Source organism: Protomyctophum bolini (assembly GCF_963924005.1).
Source record: "Protomyctophum bolini genome assembly, chromosome: 22".
Classification (NCBI taxonomy): domain Eukaryota; kingdom Metazoa; phylum Chordata; class Actinopteri; order Myctophiformes; family Myctophidae; genus Protomyctophum; species Protomyctophum bolini.
In genome coordinates, this window is record NC_137883.1 from 2,966,126 (window position 1) to 2,983,958 (window position 17,833).

The 17,833-nt window shown below is 47.8% G+C and overlaps 1 protein-coding gene across 1 annotated transcript in view; it reads left to right on the forward strand.

Moving 5' to 3' along the window:
* Positions 1-15,750, forward strand: part of LOC308310051 (tyrosine-protein kinase JAK2-like) — a 73,138-nt gene extending 57,388 nt beyond the window's left edge. The window contains exons 20-24 of the mRNA XM_080756099.1: positions 700-824; positions 2,059-2,231; positions 10,298-10,415; positions 11,890-12,006; positions 15,341-15,750. Of these exons, the coding sequence (XP_080612225.1) occupies positions 700-824; positions 2,059-2,231; positions 10,298-10,415; positions 11,890-12,006; positions 15,341-15,448 (641 nt within the window). The 3' untranslated portion in view covers positions 15,449-15,750. The remainder of the gene's footprint in view (positions 1-699; positions 825-2,058; positions 2,232-10,297; positions 10,416-11,889; positions 12,007-15,340) is intronic.
* The last annotated feature ends 2,083 nt before the right edge of the window (positions 15,751-17,833 follow it).

Below are 17,833 nucleotides of genomic sequence, written 5' to 3' on the forward strand. Positions count from 1 at the left end.
AGTGTCATAAAGTCGTTGTAATTCCTTAAACATGTCACTGTGTCTAATGTTATAACCATTGGGTTAACCAATGCTATAACCAGAAAATACAGCTTCCCTGCTAAAGTATGCAAATTCCTATTTTCACGATTTTTCAAAAATAGCAGACCTACAAGCTCGTAGCGTGCCACTCGGTGGCGCGCTATGAGCTTGTAGATCTGCTATTTTTCAATAGCAAAAGTATAACATAATGCTTAGTTAAAACACCAAAAGGGGTTCCCGTCCAGAATGGGTTCAAGATGGAGTGCCATGATTTTTTCCCCCACCCTAAAACATGATCATCAGGTCTTATAGGTAAATCTTCCTTTAAGGAGGAAGATTTTTTTTTTCTCCAAAAAAGTGTACAGTATTTGTTAAAATGTCATTTTTATGTGGACACGCCCGCCAGTTCATTAAGCATGCCTGGTGTGCCTGGTGGGCGGCGATGGGTGGTGATCCACCTGAACTGAAGCCGTTGTATGATAAAGGGGGAGGGGTTAGGGGAGGGGCTGATAGTGTGATGTCACTATATTACTGTTTTTTTTTTTTTCCATTGGCACGTTTGACTGTCAAGGTTTCAGCCCCCAGGAAGAAACCCCTAAATAGAAAAGGGAAACACAAATTACGGCACTCCATCTTTAAGGCTTGTTTAAACTGTTCTCTGTCTTGGGTTCCATGCAGGGCGAAGGAACCTGAGGTTGATCATGGAGTATCTTCCCTACGGCAGTCTGAGGGACTATCTCATCAAGAATAAGGACCGCTTTGACGCCAAGAGACTGCTGCACTATGCATCACAGATATGCAAGGTATACAGTAACGCTTAGTTCATGTCATGACATGGATAATAACTTTGACAGTGACAAAAAGTCTGTAAATGTGACACTACATTTTCAGAGTAGACTGCGCACTATAATAACACAACTTCTTCTTCCCTTCTATGCCTCCCGTTTTACCGTACATGTAAAAGCACCAGGTGGCACATGAATTAACACTTATACCGCCATTGCAGTAGACGTACGTCAATTAAAGCCTATTATTTAATCCAACGCTTAACGCCATTGCCGTAGGCGTGGATCAATGGCAACTACGCTTGTATAGCACTTTCGATCGATCAAGCCATAATGCTACTTACGTTAGCATCGGGTTATAGCTAGCTGTTGTTGTCATAACACTGGGTCGCCCATCGGCACCATAATCCTCCATTCTATCCGTTTCTTTCAATCGCCTGTATCTCCTGTTCCTTGTCCCAGATGGAATTTTTGGTCAAAACAAGGTTTAGCGGGGCACGGTGGCACAGTTGGTAGTGCTGTCGCCTCACAGCTAGAAGGTCCTGGGTTCGATTCCCGCTCGGGGCGCTGTGGGTGCTGGCGGCGTGTGCCCATACCCGAAGGTGGGGTTGGCGAAAAGGGCCTTTCTGTGTGGAGTTTGCATGTTCTCCCCGTGTCCCCTAGGGTAGGTACCCTCACAAAAACATGCAGTAATCCTGGTCTCTAAACTGCCTCCCCCTGGCCAGCTGTGGCGCCTGATGGAGGGGAAAGGAACTGGTTGGAATAACGTGTTCCTTCCACGCGCTACGTCCAACCAGGGAAACTCCCCCCTGTCAGGTGTAAAGGAGCATCTTGGACACTCAAGCATGAAGGAAGCATGAGTTAAGTCCGTTGCTCTCCCCAGGTTGGCGGAGGGTGTGTATAGAGCCCAGGATCACATTAGATGATTGACACAGGGGTGAAAAATGGGTTACAAAATCGTGGGATAAAAAAAATATAAAAAAAAACAAATTGACGGCACAGAGCCGACAATGTGGAGGCCCCCCACTGCGCCGTCTTTAGATCCGTTCGGTAAACAAGAATTGTCCAGGACCCCCTTCGGACTTCCTAGATTATGTTCAGTATACCGGAAGTCTCAACTGGGATAAAATGCTGCCGTGAATTATTATCATCATGATTTGTCAATGTATGCTAGCGTACGGGCTAAGTGTGAACTGTGTTCCCTTGACATTGAACATTTACGCGTTGTTACTCACTTGCGTCTCTCCTCCAGGGTATGGACTACCTCGCCACTAAGCGATACATCCACAGAGACTTGGCCACGAGGAACATCCTGGTCGAGACGGAGCTGAGGGTGAAGATAGGAGACTTTGGTCTGACCAAGGCTCTGCCACAGGACAAGGAGTACTACACCGTCAAAGAACCCGGGGAAAGCCCCATCTTCTGGTGAGGATTTGAATGGCAGGGCTATAGTATCCAGGTGGGGTGTGTCTATGTGTCTGTCTGTCTGTCTATGTATGTCTGTCCCCTCAGCAATAGATTAACCCATTCTGACCTGTGATCAGATTCTAAAAATGTCTTCGTATACATCCTGACAGTTTTCTGAAAAAAAGCTGTGTTTCTGTCTCAGTCGTTCTTCCATTTTTCAAAAATAGCAGACCTACAAGCTCGTAGCACGCCACTCGGTGGCGCGCTATGAGCTTGTAGATCTGCTATTTTTCAATAGCTTAAAGCATAACGTAATGCTAACACCAAAAGGGTTTCCCGCCACCAAAATGGGTTAACCCATTTAGGCCTGACGTCGACATTTAGAAAAAAAGTCTTCTAAATCCTGACAGTTTTCTGAAATACCTATTATTCTATATCGGCGGTTCTCAATATTCCATGTCTTAGACCACAAACAGAAGCAACCCCCCCCCCCCAGAAGCAAAGATTTGAGCTCTAAAATAATATATATTCAAAGATTCGCACCACATTCTCACGATTTTTCAAAAATAGCAGACCTACAAGCTCGTAGCGCGGCACTCTGTGTCACGGTGTGGCCACTGAGAGAGAGAGAGTAGTGTCCCATTCCCACTATAGATCTATGTTTTTGGTGAGCGGAGAGCTTTAGTTTTTCCATCTCTCCATCTCATTATTTTCTGTGCACACATTATGAGGCTGTTCTGTTGATGCCAGGAAGACAAATCTGTTTCCTCAGCAGAAAACCACATTTGCGTCTCCTGCCCAAATTTCTCATTTAAATTCTAATGTACGAGGTGCAGGCACCAGTGGCGTGCACAGACATTTAGAGGGGCAGGTGCTCAGTGAAAAGAAAAGGGCACCTTGTGTGTGTCCATGTGTTCTTGTGTGTGACATGGTTCTTCAAATGTCTTATTTGAATTATATAATGTACACATGGTTCTTGACGAGAATGGGAGACAACTCTTTAATCCATGTTACACCAACCAAAACCATAAAGAGACTATAGATACAAGCCCTTTGTGCCTTACTGTGCGGACAGATATGTGTCATATAACATTGTAAAGCGCTTTGGACGAAGGTGCCATATCTTTGTTTCCATTAATGACGTACCAATCGTACCATGCTCCTGACTGCTTGAAAAATGCAATAAATTAATTGTAAGAAAGAAAGAAATCCACAGAAGGTCATCTGTGTCACATGCGTGTGCGGGGACATGAATGAGATTCTCTGTCCCTGTATACATGGAGACTTGTTCAGTGTCTCTGCTTATTACTTGCGCAAGCAGAGCGCGCAAGTAATAATTTCGCTTGGTCTCTTCAAAGTGACAGCCAGTTTTTTTTCAACCACATTACGTCATCACATACATATACACACCATGTACTCTGGTCCCAGCTCTCAACGATGACGTAATGTGGTATCTGGTCCCAGCAAACCAGGCACAGACTTGCATACATAAAAACGGTTGAAAAAAACTTGGCTGTCACTTTTTGGAACCAAGTAACCACAGTATACTGCTAATCAAATTACAACTACATACTCTGTATGTAGTTGTAATGTGATTTGTAATTTGTAAATCTGTGCCTGGTCTGCTGGGACCAGACTACACAGATGGCCATATCTCTTACGTCATCACTGAGAGCTAGTCATACATATACACACCATGTACTCTGGTCCCAGCTCTCAACGATGACGTAATGTGGTATCTGGTGGGACCAGATTACACAGATGACCATTTCTCTTACGTCATCACTGAGAGCTAGTCATACATATACACACCATGTACTCTGGTCCCAGCTCTCAACGATGACGTAATGTGGTATCTGGTCCCAGCAAACCAGGCACAGACTTGCATATACATAAAAATGGTTGAAAAAAACTTGGCTGTCACTTTTTGGAACCAAGTAACCACAGTATAATGGAGTTGGAACAACTAAGGTTCGGGAGGTTTGGCCAAGCAGAAGACAACCCACCTGCCTGCCATCTCCACCCTTGCCAACCAAACTCCACCCTTGCCAACCATGCAAACCACTCACCCACCTCCAACTAACCTGGCCACTCCTACCTCGCCCATAACCGTGGGTACTTAAACCCAAGTGTCAAAAATGCCTTGTGCCAGTTTCTTGTAAACACGCACACCCTAACGTTACACTTGAACAAAATCGCGCATTTTCTCAAGTTTAGCATAGCACAGCATAACCAGCATCTTTCTCAGCATTCAGCATCACCAGCATTATCAGCTCAGCTTGGCAGCCCTGCCCAAACCTGAACTTTTTCAACATTCACGCCTAGTTCACCAGCCCAGAATGGCCTCTCTGCCCAACGCCGCCGCCGAGCACAGACCCGGTTCCCACCACCGAGCTAGACCCGCTACTCACCAGGACGCCGATCCAGACGCCGTGCCCGACACTCAACCGGACCAGCAGGGCTCCAGGTCAGCAGCCGAAGCACCTCCTCGTCCCGCCGCGTTCGACTCTAACCGGACTCCCCGGGAGTTTCGCGAGGGTCCACGTCCCTCCCCAGCCGGACAGCAGAACCATCCTGCCGCCTCCCCGCGCAGCTCCAACAACTCCGCACCAACCATCGCGTCGGACTGGACCGTCGTCGGACTACAACGAGCGCTCATCGCCAAAGGCATCCCTTTCAGCAGGTCCGCCAGGAAACTCAGCTTGTTCACTCTGCTCACGACCACCCGCATCGCACAACAATCCAACAGCACCACAACAACAACAACAACACCAGCCTCGCCAGCCAGCACGGGTCCGTCGCACCGTCGTGACGTCATGCGTCGTCCTCCCGGCCCAGGAGAAGCCCAGCAGGCGCCCGTTCGGCCGAGAGGTGGCGTTGTAACGCGGCTGGCCGCTCTGCCACGCCGCGGTAAGAGGAAGGCTGCCACAGTGACATTCAGAGGCAGCCTTTTCCCCCAGACGTCCACCCTTCCCCCCCCCCACCCCCCCTCTGAAAGAGCTCCAGCCACCTCAGCTCTCCCTACCCCCCACACTGCTAGTGTTTTCCAGCCTCCACACATCTCTCCATTACATCATCCACCTGGGTCTTTCCCCCATGCCCAACCTGTTCCTCCCCCCCACTTCCAGCAGGCCACAGCACCCCACCCCACCTCCTCCCCCTCCCCGTACTATTTCCAAGCTCCACCTCCCCTAGGTTTTCCCCCAGCAGCAACCAGCGCCCCACACAACAACTTGTCTTCTCTTCCCCCCCACCCAGTGTTCCCCAACCGCCCCCCCCCTTCCTTCTCCCTCTTCACAGCCACGCCAGCACCCATCCCGCCATCAGCCATCGCCCTCAACGCCCCCATGGTCCCATCACACCTCCGGTCGCAGATTCTTCAAGGTATGGACATTGACCTCTCATCACTCATACGCCCCTCCGCTAGCACAGCCCAACACCGGTCAGTAGACCTCGGAGGAGTCTCCATCACACTCCGTGACCTCACCCCATCCACTTCCTCCGTCCTCACACCCACTGAGTTCGTCCTCGCCTTCTCCATTTTCCGGGACATCATATGCACCTCCTTCCCTTCCCGCCGCCAAGAACTAGACGACCACCTGTACCTCTGCATGGACCTCTGCACACGTTTCGGGGGGAGCCTTTTCTATGAATATCACCGCCAATTCTCCGCCAGGGCCGCCTCCAGATTACAACAGTTTAATACCACAACCTACTGGGGCTCCCTCGAGCTTGAGCTCTACTGCAGGATATTCGCCGGAAAAACTTCAGAAGCGTGCAGTCTTTGCAGCTGCCCCACCCATCCCACCACCCAATGCACCTTCCGAGCTCCAGTACCCCGCCCCCACACCGCGCATCAATCCAGCTACACTCCCCCCCCCCTCCTGAGCGTCACCACCTCCAGCAAGGTTTTCCCCGCCGCCTCCAAAGGGAAAGACAGGCGTGGCCGCCCGCTTGTCTTTGTCGGCAGCAAAACGCTTTGCAATAATTACAACGACGGAGGCTGCGAGCTGTCAGCATGCCACATGCTCCACATCTGTACTTTCTGCGGCGGCTCCCACTCCCGCCCCAACTGCACCGACAAGCAAGCATCACGCCCATCTCCCCAACACCAACCCCCCACACCTTAACCCTCAACAGCTACATCCTCTGCACCGGCTATTCAGGCCCCCCCACCAATGCCACGCGCTAAGCCCAGTTCTACCGTCTCGTTCTTTTGGGCTTCCCATCTCCAACACCTTCCTCAACCCTTCTAACCACCCACTCACCCGACACGCCCAGCACGCACGGCATCGGGTTCGTAACAACAGCGGTTCAGTCGCCACCCGCTCCTGGTTCCATTCCTACTCCGCATGGTCCCCGCCGATCAGGACACTCCCCGGAACACTCCTTCGGCTACTCCTCCAGAACTGGAGCTGCGTCCGCAGCTCCAACAAAGGAGTTCCCGACCACACAACCCAGACCCTCGGCCCGACGGCCTTCCCAGGCTCATCACAGCACGTCTGCTCCAACGCGCCTGATCTCCACGACACCCACCGTTCCAGGGTCTGGTAAATTCTGTTAAGATACTTTTGGGGTTCTACTATACCACTCAGGCTCACGCCTCGACCCCTAAGCCAAAGTATCTGGGTCCGCCCCCTCGAACCTCTGGTCACACCATGTATTCATGCCCTGGCCGTCTACCCCACGCGTCCCATGCCTCGCATGCGACGCGTTCTAGGCGACCACGCAGGCTTCACAATGTATTCTAAGCCATGGCCGTTTATGATGCGCATTCCATGCCGCGCATGCGGCGCATCCATAAATGACCATGCTGCTCCACTATGTATTCCACGCCCTGGCCGTCTACCCCACGCGTCCCATGCCTCGCATGCGACGCGTTCTAGGCGACCACGCAGGCTTCACAATGTATCCTAAGCCTTGGCCGTTTATGATGCGCTTCCATGCTGCGCATGCGGCGCATCTATAGACGACCATGCTGCTTCACCATGTATTCCATGCCTGGCCATCCCTCGCGTCCCGTGCTTCGCATGCGACGCGTCCATGGGAGACCATGCAGGCTCCACCATGTATTTTAAGCCTTGGCCGTTTATGATGCGCTTCCATGCTGCGCATGCGGCGCATCTATAGACGACCATGCTGCTTCACCATGTATTCCATGACATGGCCGTTTATGCTGCGCACTCCATGCTGCGCATGCGGCGCACCATAGACGACCATACCCCGCATGCATACTTCAAGCCTCTGCATTTGTGACCACAAGTACCCTACTCCTTCATTCAATAAACCATCTTAAAGGGTTCCTATGTCTGATGCTTGGTCTTTCCTAGTGAAATGGAGTTGGAACAACTAAGGTTCGGGAGGTTTGGCCAAGCAGAAGACAACCCACCTGCCTGCCATCTCCACCCTTGCCAACCAAACTCCACCCTTGCCAACCATGCAAACCACTCACCCACCTCCAACTAACCTGGCCACTCCTACCTCGCCCATAACCGTGGGTACTTAAACCCAAGTGTCAAAAATGCCTTGTGCCAGTTTCTTGTAACCCACCCTCCCTCCCTTTCTCCTTAATCTGCAGGTTCCAGAGGGGGTTCTACTATACCACTCAGGCTCACGCCTCGACCCCTAAGCCAAAGTATCTGGGTCCGCCCCCTCGAACCTCTGGTCACACCATGTATTCATGCCCTGGCCGTCTACCCCACGCGTCCCATGCCTCGCATGCGACGCGTTCTAGGCGACCACGCAGGCTTCACAATGTATTCTAAGCCATGGCCGTTTATGATGCGCATTCCATGCCGCGCATGCGGCGCATCCATAAATGACCATGCTGCTCCACTATGTATTCCACGCCCTGGCCGTCTACCCCACGCGTCCCATGCCTCGCATGCGACGCGTTCTAGGCGACCACGCAGGCTTCACAATGTATCCTAAGCCTTGGCCGTTTATGATGCGCTTCCATGCTGCGCATGCGGCGCATCTATAGACGACCATGCTGCTTCACCATGTATTCCATGCCTGGCCATCCCTCGCGTCCCGTGCTTCGCATGCGACGCGTCCATGGGAGACCATGCAGGCTCCACCATGTATTTTAAGCCTTGGCCGTTTATGATGCGCTTCCATGCTGCGCATGCGGCGCATCTATAGACGACCATGCTGCTTCACCATGTATTCCATGACATGGCCGTTTATGCTGCGCACTCCATGCTGCGCATGCGGCGCACCATAGACGACCATACCCCGCATGCATACTTCAAGCCTCTGCATTTGTGACCACAAGTACCCTACTCCTTCATTCAATAAACCATCTTAAAGGGTTCCTATGTCTGATGCTTGGTCTTTCCTAGTGAACTGCTAATCAAATTACAACTACATACTCTGTATGTAGTTGTAATGTGATTTGTAATTTGTAAATCTGTGCCTGGTCTGCTGGGACCAGACTACAAAGATGACCATATCTCTTACGTCATCACTGAGAGATAGTCATACATATACACACCATGTACTCTGGTCCCAGCTCTCAACGATGACGTAATGTGGTATCTGGTCCCAGCAAACCAGGCACAGACTTGCATACACATAAAAACGGTTGAAAAAAACTGGCTGTCACTTTTTGGAACCAAGTAACCACAGTATACTGCTAATCAAATTACAACTACATACTCTGTATGTAGTTGTAATGTGATTTGTAATTTGTAAATCTGTGCCTGGTCTGCTGGGACCGGATTACACAGATGACCATTTCTCTTACGTCATCACTGAGATCTAGTCATACATATACACACCATGTACTCTGGTCCCAGCTCTCAACGATGACGTAATGTGTAATCTGGTCCCAGCAAACCAGGCACAGATTTGCATACACATAAAAACGGTTGAAAAAGACGGCTGTCACTTTTTGGCACCAAGTAACCACAGTATACTGCTAATCAAATTACAACTACATACTCTATATAGTATATGTATATGTATACGTATGTCTAGTCATTAGTCATTGCTGGGACGGTGCATACGCATCGGAAAGGCTGGGACGGTGCATAGGGCGCAAAGTAACCACAGTATACCGCTAATCAACTTACAAATGACATATACATAGAGGCAGAAACTGAGATTTGACAGTTTGTAGCGGTTTGTAGCAGTCGAAAGTACTTGCGCGCTCTGCTTGCACACTAGTAGGCCATTTATGGCCTACTAGTGTGCAACAAGCAAGTATGCACTCGGCAGAGTGCAGTTCTAGTTGTATTATCGTCTCACCAACATCCTCTTCACTCAACATCACACAAGTGGATCTTAATCGCTTAAGGCCAATTCTCTGTTTAAATATTTGTATTGGTTTTTAAATGTTTTCACGTTTTTACTTACTTTACAAACCTTTACAAAGGACATACATTGCCAAAGTGACATAACATATAAACAAAACAAAAAACACAACAACATTAGGACAGTGGGGGGGGGGTGTTCCTCCAGTGCATCTGCGCCATCATTCACACCATACCATCAAACCAAATGAAAAACAAGTGAAAAGAAAAACAAATCAAGATAGCCACAATATTATGTCTCGAGCCCACACACATTCTTTTTTTCTTTTTCTTTTCCTTTTTTTATTTTTTCTTTTCCTTTTTTCCCCCTTTTTTTTCCTATCCTAGATCTGTCCAATCAATGGGGCATTGGGCCTTTAGAAGGATCCGAGATATTTCAGCAGGGAAATAGTCTAAATAGTGTGGGGCCCACACCTCCTGAAAGGAAGGAGGCCAATTTTAAGGACAATTTTATATATTTCGGCCTATTTGAAAAGAGACGATCTTACAAGCTCGTCTGCCCTTTTTTGAAAGGGTTTGAAAAATGTATGCAATTGTTTTGCACATTTCTGGTTTATTTTTTCGCCTATAATGACACGCCCAAGGTTTAAAGTATTGTACTGTGTGCGTGTGCGTGCGTGCGTGTGTGTGTGTGTGTGTGTGCATGTGCGCGTGTGTGTGTGTGTGTGTGTGTGTGTGTGTGTGTGTGTGTGTGTGTGTGTGTGTGTGTGTGTGTGTGTGTGCGTGTGCGTGTGTGTGCGTGTGTGTGTGTGTGTGTGTGTCTTACAGGTACGCCCCAGAGTCTCTGACCCAGTGCAAGTTCTCCGTGGCGTCGGACGTGTGGAGTTTTGGCGTGGTTCTCTACGAACTGTTCACTCACAGTGACAAAAACTGCAGCCCGCCAGCGGTACGTCATACTGTACATATACTACTACATACTGTACTCACCCTTCTCCGTCAAACCTCGTCTCTTAAAGGACAACCAAGGTTCATGTTTTAGGTTGTTATGAGAGAAAGTAAAAGATGAGTGTTAATGTTTTTTTCATTTGCTGCTTTCTTTCGTTTTAGGGATTTTTAGCTGTTTTTGACGGGGGGCGGGGGCATTCGAGCATGGGGCTAAATGTGTATTTCTTTACTAAATGTTATAGCGATTACTTTTTTAATTCTTTACTATAGTCCTATACTAGACCTCAGGAAATTACATCTGGCCACAAAAGATCACATGATCTACTGAATGTGAAGGTAGCCTACATCCCGTGATCTTCTGTGGCCAGATGTAATTTCCTGAGGTCTAGTAGGACTATAGTAAAGAATAAAAAAAAAAAAATCGCTATAACATTTTGTTAAAGAAATACATATTTAGCCACATGCTCGAATGCCCCCGCCCCCCCTATAAAAAACAGCTAAGCCCAGGCGGTGGCGTAACCGTCTGGGCACCCGACTGGTAATCCAGTCGCAGTGTGCCGCGGGTTCGACTCCCGAGCCCGACACGGCCTTTACTGCATGTCTTCCCCCATCTCTCTCCCGTTTCCTGTCAGCCTACTGTCTGTCCCTTCAAAAAAAAACAATAAAAGGCGTAGGCCGCAAAAAAATATCTTGAAAAAAACCCAAAAAAAACCAGCTATAATCCCTAAAACGAAAGAAAGCAGCAAATGGAAAAAGAAATACCCCCCCCCCCCCAATCTGAAAATATGTAGTTTCAGGGACCCGTCAAAAGCAAAGATTTGAGTTCAAAACGTTGGCTCTGAAAGAACATTCAATTTTGTGATTTGAGATAACATAATCTGCCATTCTGACCTGAGATCAGATTCTAAAAATGTCTTCCACATCCTGACAGTTTTCATTCTGACCTGAGATCAGATGTCAGTCGCTCTTCGATTTTTCAAAAATAGCAGACCTACAAGCTCGTAGCGCGCCACTCGGTGTCGCGCTATGAGCTTGTAGATCTGCTATTTCTCAATAGCTAAAGCATGACATAATGCTGACACCACCAAAAGGTGATCCCGTCTAGAATGGGTTAAAACACCAAAAGGGGTGTAACAGCAGTTACAGCTATACACGCCGAGAGCAGCACATGGCGTATAGCGCCACCCGGTGGCGCGCTATATGAGCTTGTAGATCTGCTATTTTCCCAATAGCTAAACTATAACATAATGCTTAGTTAAAACACCAAAAGGGGTTCCCGCCCGGAATGGGTTTTAAATGAACACAAATATCCTATACAGTCAGTGGGAAAAAAACATGCTATTTATTTACACAAAGGAGGTACATTATCAAGGCATCGACATGTATGAATAAGGCATCACCAGATTAACAGTTTGAAATAGTAGCAGATGGCCCTTTTTTTCAGATCATTGTATTCGTCTTTTTTCGCTGCGCAGGTATTCATGGACAAGATGGGCACCGACAAGCAGGGCCAGATGATCGTGTACCACCTGATCGAGCTGCTGGTTCAACAGGGATACAGGCTGCCTGCCCCTGACCACTGTCCCACGCAGGTCAGTATAGAACTGATCCCTGACCACTGTCCCACGCAGGTCAGTGTAGAACTGATCCCTGACCACTGTCCCACGCAGGTCAGTATAGAACTGATCCCTGACCACTGTCCCACGCAGGTCAGTGTATAACTGATCCCTGACCACTGTCCCACGCAGGTCAGTATAGAACTGATCCCTGACCACTGTCCCACGCAGGTCAGTGTAGAACTGATCCCTGACCACTGTCCCACGCAGGTCAGTGTAGAACTGATCCCTGACCACTGTCCCACGCAGGTCAGTGTAGAACTGATCCCTGACCACTGTCCCACGCAGGTCAGTATAGAACTGATCCCTGACCACTGTCCCACGCAGGTCAGTATAGAACTGATCCCTGACCACTGTCCCACGCAGGTCAGTGTAGAACTGATCCCTGACCACTGTCCCACGCAGGTCAGTGTAGAACTGATCCCTGACCACTGTCCCACGCAGGTCAGTATAGAACTGATCCCTGACCACTGTCCCACGCAGGTCAGTATAGAACTGATCCCTGACCACTGTCCCACGCAGGTCAGTATAGAACTGACCACTGACCACTGTCCCACGCAGGTCAGTATAGAACTGATCCCTGACCACTGTCCCACGCAGGTCAGTGTAGAACTGACCACTGACCACTGTCCCACGCAGGTCAGTATAGAACTGATCCCTGACCACTGTCCCACGCAGGTCAGTATAGAACTGATCAATGTCCCACGCAGGTCAGTAGAACTGATCACTGACCACTGTCCCACGCAGGTCAGTATAGAACTGATCCCTGACCACTGTCCCACGCAGGTCAGTATAGAACTGATCCCTGACCACTGTCCCACGCAGGTCAGTATAAAACTGATCCCTGACCACTGTCCCACGCAGGTCAGTATAGAACTGACCACTGACCACTGTCCCACGCAGGTCAGTATAGAACTGACCACTGACCACTGTCCCACGCAGGTCAGTAGAACTGACCACTGTCCCACGCAGGTCAGGTCCTTGGCTGGGCAGATGGAAGTCGCCATCTTTCTAGATCCGTTTTGGTCCATCTGGCCCATTGGCTGGCCCAGACAACGAGGCGGGACTTCCCCCATTCTTCTCTGTTGGTTTTTATTTTTGACTCGAGTGGGAGGGGAATCCCTATCATAGACTGTAACGGTAGCCACGCCCCTCAGAACATACGCGACTTTATGGTCATTTTTTTAATTAAAGGGACCATACTTTTCCAAAAAGAATATTATGACATTAGAAATGAGACTTTAAACTAGTGACTGGAAGAAGAAAGTATTCATGACCATGTTTATTAAGGTAATACAGTCTAGGTGAAGTTGGGCCCAAATACATGGACTTCTATGGGGCTATGGGTTTTTCTGGGTCCAATGACAGCGCCACAACAGGCCATTATATGAACTTTCATTTCCTTAGTGGCTTCACAAAATATCTGTCTGACTGCCCCCCTGGTCGGGTCGCATGCCTACGTAAAATGCCCGGTAACTCTGAGACCTCTCGTGGCTTATTGCTTTATTATTTTGGGTGCAATAGAGCTCAGAAAACCTAAAAACATAACAGTTTAAGAGCCATAAACAACGTCTAATTGACAATTATGGACCGGATGCCACGGACGACAAGACGTGCTCCCTTAAAAAAAGAAATAATAATAATAATAATAATTAAATTCATATTTTGAAAATTGCTCTAATCAGGTGATGACATGCACATTACATGCATAATAGAATTACAATTTCTTTCTTTCTTTATAATGGGAGAATTGGCACTCAAAGCCTAAACTGGTGACCACCAGGTGGCGCTGAAAGAAACAATACAAATCACGATCCCTTAACCTTGTAAGCCCCAACAATGCTTTTCGTCAACATTTTTATATTAATGAATTACTTAATTAATATATTCTTTTTTTTCACCTAAACATCATCATTGATGTTCATTGTTTAGTCTTGCAATGCCATTGGTCATGATATTTGCATATAACTTCAAAATCTCTGGACACGGTGCAATTTTGAACACATTTTAACCTATGACCTTTGACCTTTAACCCTGATAAAAGTAATTACAGTATTAGAATGTATAGAACATATGCTTTATTTATTATTGTGAAAGATACCCCCCAAATGTAAATTATTAATGTATTAGCCTATTATTACTTTAATAATTATTATAAATGTGCATACAATTTGCATAAAACGTATTATTTGTTTATTTTAACATAATTTCCTCTGCAAAGTCCTAGTAGTACAGTTGAAATCTCTTTTTTGCAAGTACGCAGCACGCGGAGTCAGTTCAGTCAGTCAACCTCAAGGGAGGTTCTTGCCATGCTCAAAGGCCCATGCTATGCTCAAGGGGTTAACATGCTGCATTACTATGGGAGTATAAGTGTGTGCAAGTCTCACACGTCATTCGCCGATGCGGCAGTCAGCTGACTAATTGAGCAGGCTACTTAAGCTCACTAGACTCCATGCTCTTCCTGCCTTCCTCTGCTCATGGTTCCCGGTTGTATGTGATGTGACTGAAATATATATATATCCGGGTTTAATTACAGGGGTTTAAACTTGGCGTTAAAGATGTTCCCTGAATGTTGTCGAAGCAGCATGCTGAGCAAAATCAGGGAGCAATGGCAAAACCCCCCGCGGTATACAAGAACAGGCACATATCAAGACAGCTAATGAGATTTACTGGAGTCGTGCCCACTTGCAAACATACAACTTTGTAATGCATTTCCCCTGCTTTGGGACATGTGGCATGTGACATTTAAAGGGATCCGAATCATAAAGTCTGACAACCTTATATGCAACTAAAAATCTCTTGATATGGATTTAATTGGCATTATGAGTGTAATTAGTGGCCCTCTCTTGTGTTTTTACTATGGATGTCCCCATACACTTTTTTTCGCTCCCGATCCGATCCCACAATTTATGTCTTAGCCGACACCGAATACCAGATACCAGAGAATAATATTTGTGTGTTGCACACGTGTGTATAATATTTGTGCGTGCGTGCGTGCGTGCGTGCGTGCGTGCGTGCGTGCGTGCGACTCCTCACTCAAATGTCCACTTGCAGTTTGGGCAACTCCAAAGCCAACTCCACGTGTCCCCAACATTGTATTATTCACCTGCCATAGTGTCAACCCCTTCCTTACCCCTGTGTCGGATCGGTGGTTAGACTGGCATATATTCACCGATACCGATATGACCCGATATGACCAAATAAGGGCCGATACAGCGATACTGTTCTCTAGTTTTTACCATCTCTCTCTCTCTCTCTCTCTCTCTCTCTCTCTCTCTCTCTCTCTCTCTCTCCCATATGCCCGCTTTAGATTCAGACGATGATGACAGAGTGCTGGAGCAGTGAGCCATCTCAGCGACCCACCTTCAAGACGTTGGCCCAGAGTGTGGACACCATGCGCGAGAGCAAGGACGGATGAGGACAGGACGGTGACCTTTCTGACCTTAATGAACCGACAACTCGCCAATTATTCCCACATTCTCAGCTGTTCCAGTGCCCCCATCATGCACTGCTCTCTCATCGTGCGGGAGGCTTGCGGGGACCATGGTCGCCACTGCACTTCAGTCACAGTAAAAAAAAGGACTCAAATGTTATCAATACTGGGGCGCCCGCTAGCCTGTAGAGCGTCGCAGTCCCGCCCCCTTTCAGAACAACTAGTGGCCCAGGAAATTATTCTCCATTAATTTTCTCCATAGGCTTTTCAAAAAGTATTTATATAAAGACGGTTACGCGGCGGACAAAACCAACTGGGATCGTGACGAATCATGACGACAAACAGTATTTTGTGCCGATCAAATAATTTGAAAGAAGAAAATAAAGGCAGGATAATCATACAACACTGTTTGTTTTGTTTTTCTTCTTACTAATTATTTGATCGGCCCAAAACATTGTAATTATTGTCATGATTTGTCACGATCCGAGTTGGCTTTGTCCGCCGCGTAACCGTCTTTAAATAAATACTTTTTGAAAAGCCTATGGAGAAAAATGAATGGAGAATCATTTCCTGGGCCGCTCTATAGCGGTCCGGGCGCATGCCACATATATAGGCTCTGGCCTGACAGCGCGTTGTGTGTTCGAGTCCCGTTCACTTTGCTGCGTGACTTTCCCCTCTTCTCTCTCTTCTCCCTCTTTCCAGTGTATCTTCACTTATATCTATCAATAAAGGCAGAAAAGAAAAAAATATATACACGGTATATATCAATTCTGCAAGTAAGAAGTCCGGAATTCAAAATGCACTCGAGTGAAAGTACAAAAGTAATTGTATCAATATGTAATAAAAGTATGCATGTCATTGTGCAGAATGTCCCATCAAATGTGTAAAACATATATTTTGAAAATAGCAGATCTACAAGCTCACAATGCGTCGTGATGCGACGCACTGTGAGCTTGTAGATCGTCTATTTTCAAATGGCCAATGTAGCGTTTAATGTATGCTTTGTAATAATCCCAATCTACAAAGTAACTAGTAACGTTTTCAAATAATTGTAGTAAAAGTTTAGGGCAATCAAAGCCAGGGACCCAGTCCTTGGCTGGGTCCCTGGCTGGGTCCCTGGCTGGGTCCCTGGGTCCCTGGCTGGGTCCCTGGCTGGTTCCCTGGGTCCCTGGCTGGTTCCCTGGGTCCCTGGCTGGGTCCCTGGCTGGTTCCCTGGGTCCCTGGCTGGGTCCCTGGCTGGTTCCCTGGGTCCCTGGCTGGTTCCCTGGGTCCCTGGCTGGGTCCCTGGCTGGTTCCCTGGGTCCCTGGCTGGTTCCCTGGGTCCCTGGCTGGGTCCCTGGCTGGTTCCCTGGGTCCCTGGCTGGTTCCCTGGGTCCCTGGCTGGGTCCCTGCCTGGGTCCGTCCGAGCACGAAAATAGCGTTTGGCTGGTATTCACGTGCAGCCCACACACACACACACACACACACACACACACACACACACACACACACACACACACGCACACACACACACACACACACACACACACACACACACACACACACACACGATTGTCCTCCTGTCGGTGGGTCTGGTCATCTTTGTGGGTCTGAAAGCCAAGCTTTTGCTTGGCTTGTTGGTGCTGCTTCTTCTGGCTGCAAGCCTCATCATCAAGATGCTGTTTGTGGGCTTCATGGAGTCTGTTGATGAGGACGTTGATCTCGTGCAGTGCTTCCGTAATGTTTTATTCTAGCGCAGTAGCAATTTGTGAATAGCAATGTTTTACATGCAGCCTGTTTGCATCCATCATTACTCCTCTAGTACAACAAAGGTGAATATGAAGACTGTATAGGCAACCTCTTCACTCCCATCCACAGACTGCACTTCATGTCCTGTTATTCGCATTGATTCTTTGTGAATTTTGATTGCCCTGAAGCTGAAGTTGTTGGCAAGTTGATTCCATTTGAAATCATTCCTACAACTCTACATAGGATCTGACAGGAAATGTAATGTCTCTTTTCTTGTTCACGTTTGCAGCCTGCATATTGACAATATGCAAGCTCAAGGATATATGTCCCTTCTGTGCAATGAATCTTAGCCAATGGATTAATATTGCTTGTGTTTGCCAAAACAGTCAACAATCATGGTAGAAATCATGGTAGGCTAAAGCACTATTCTGGGTATAGCCACCATCTTGTAAATATGCACAATAAGGGTCCAGACACACCCAATAATAAGAATAGGTATTCCATTGAGTCTATCATCGTCAGAAACCATGAAATAGACACTGAGTTTGCGTTTCTAGCTCATCTGGTTCAGAAGTTATAGAGCCAAACGTATTTTCTGTGTGCTAATATTGTGGCGGCCATATTGGATTTCGTGGAAACTTG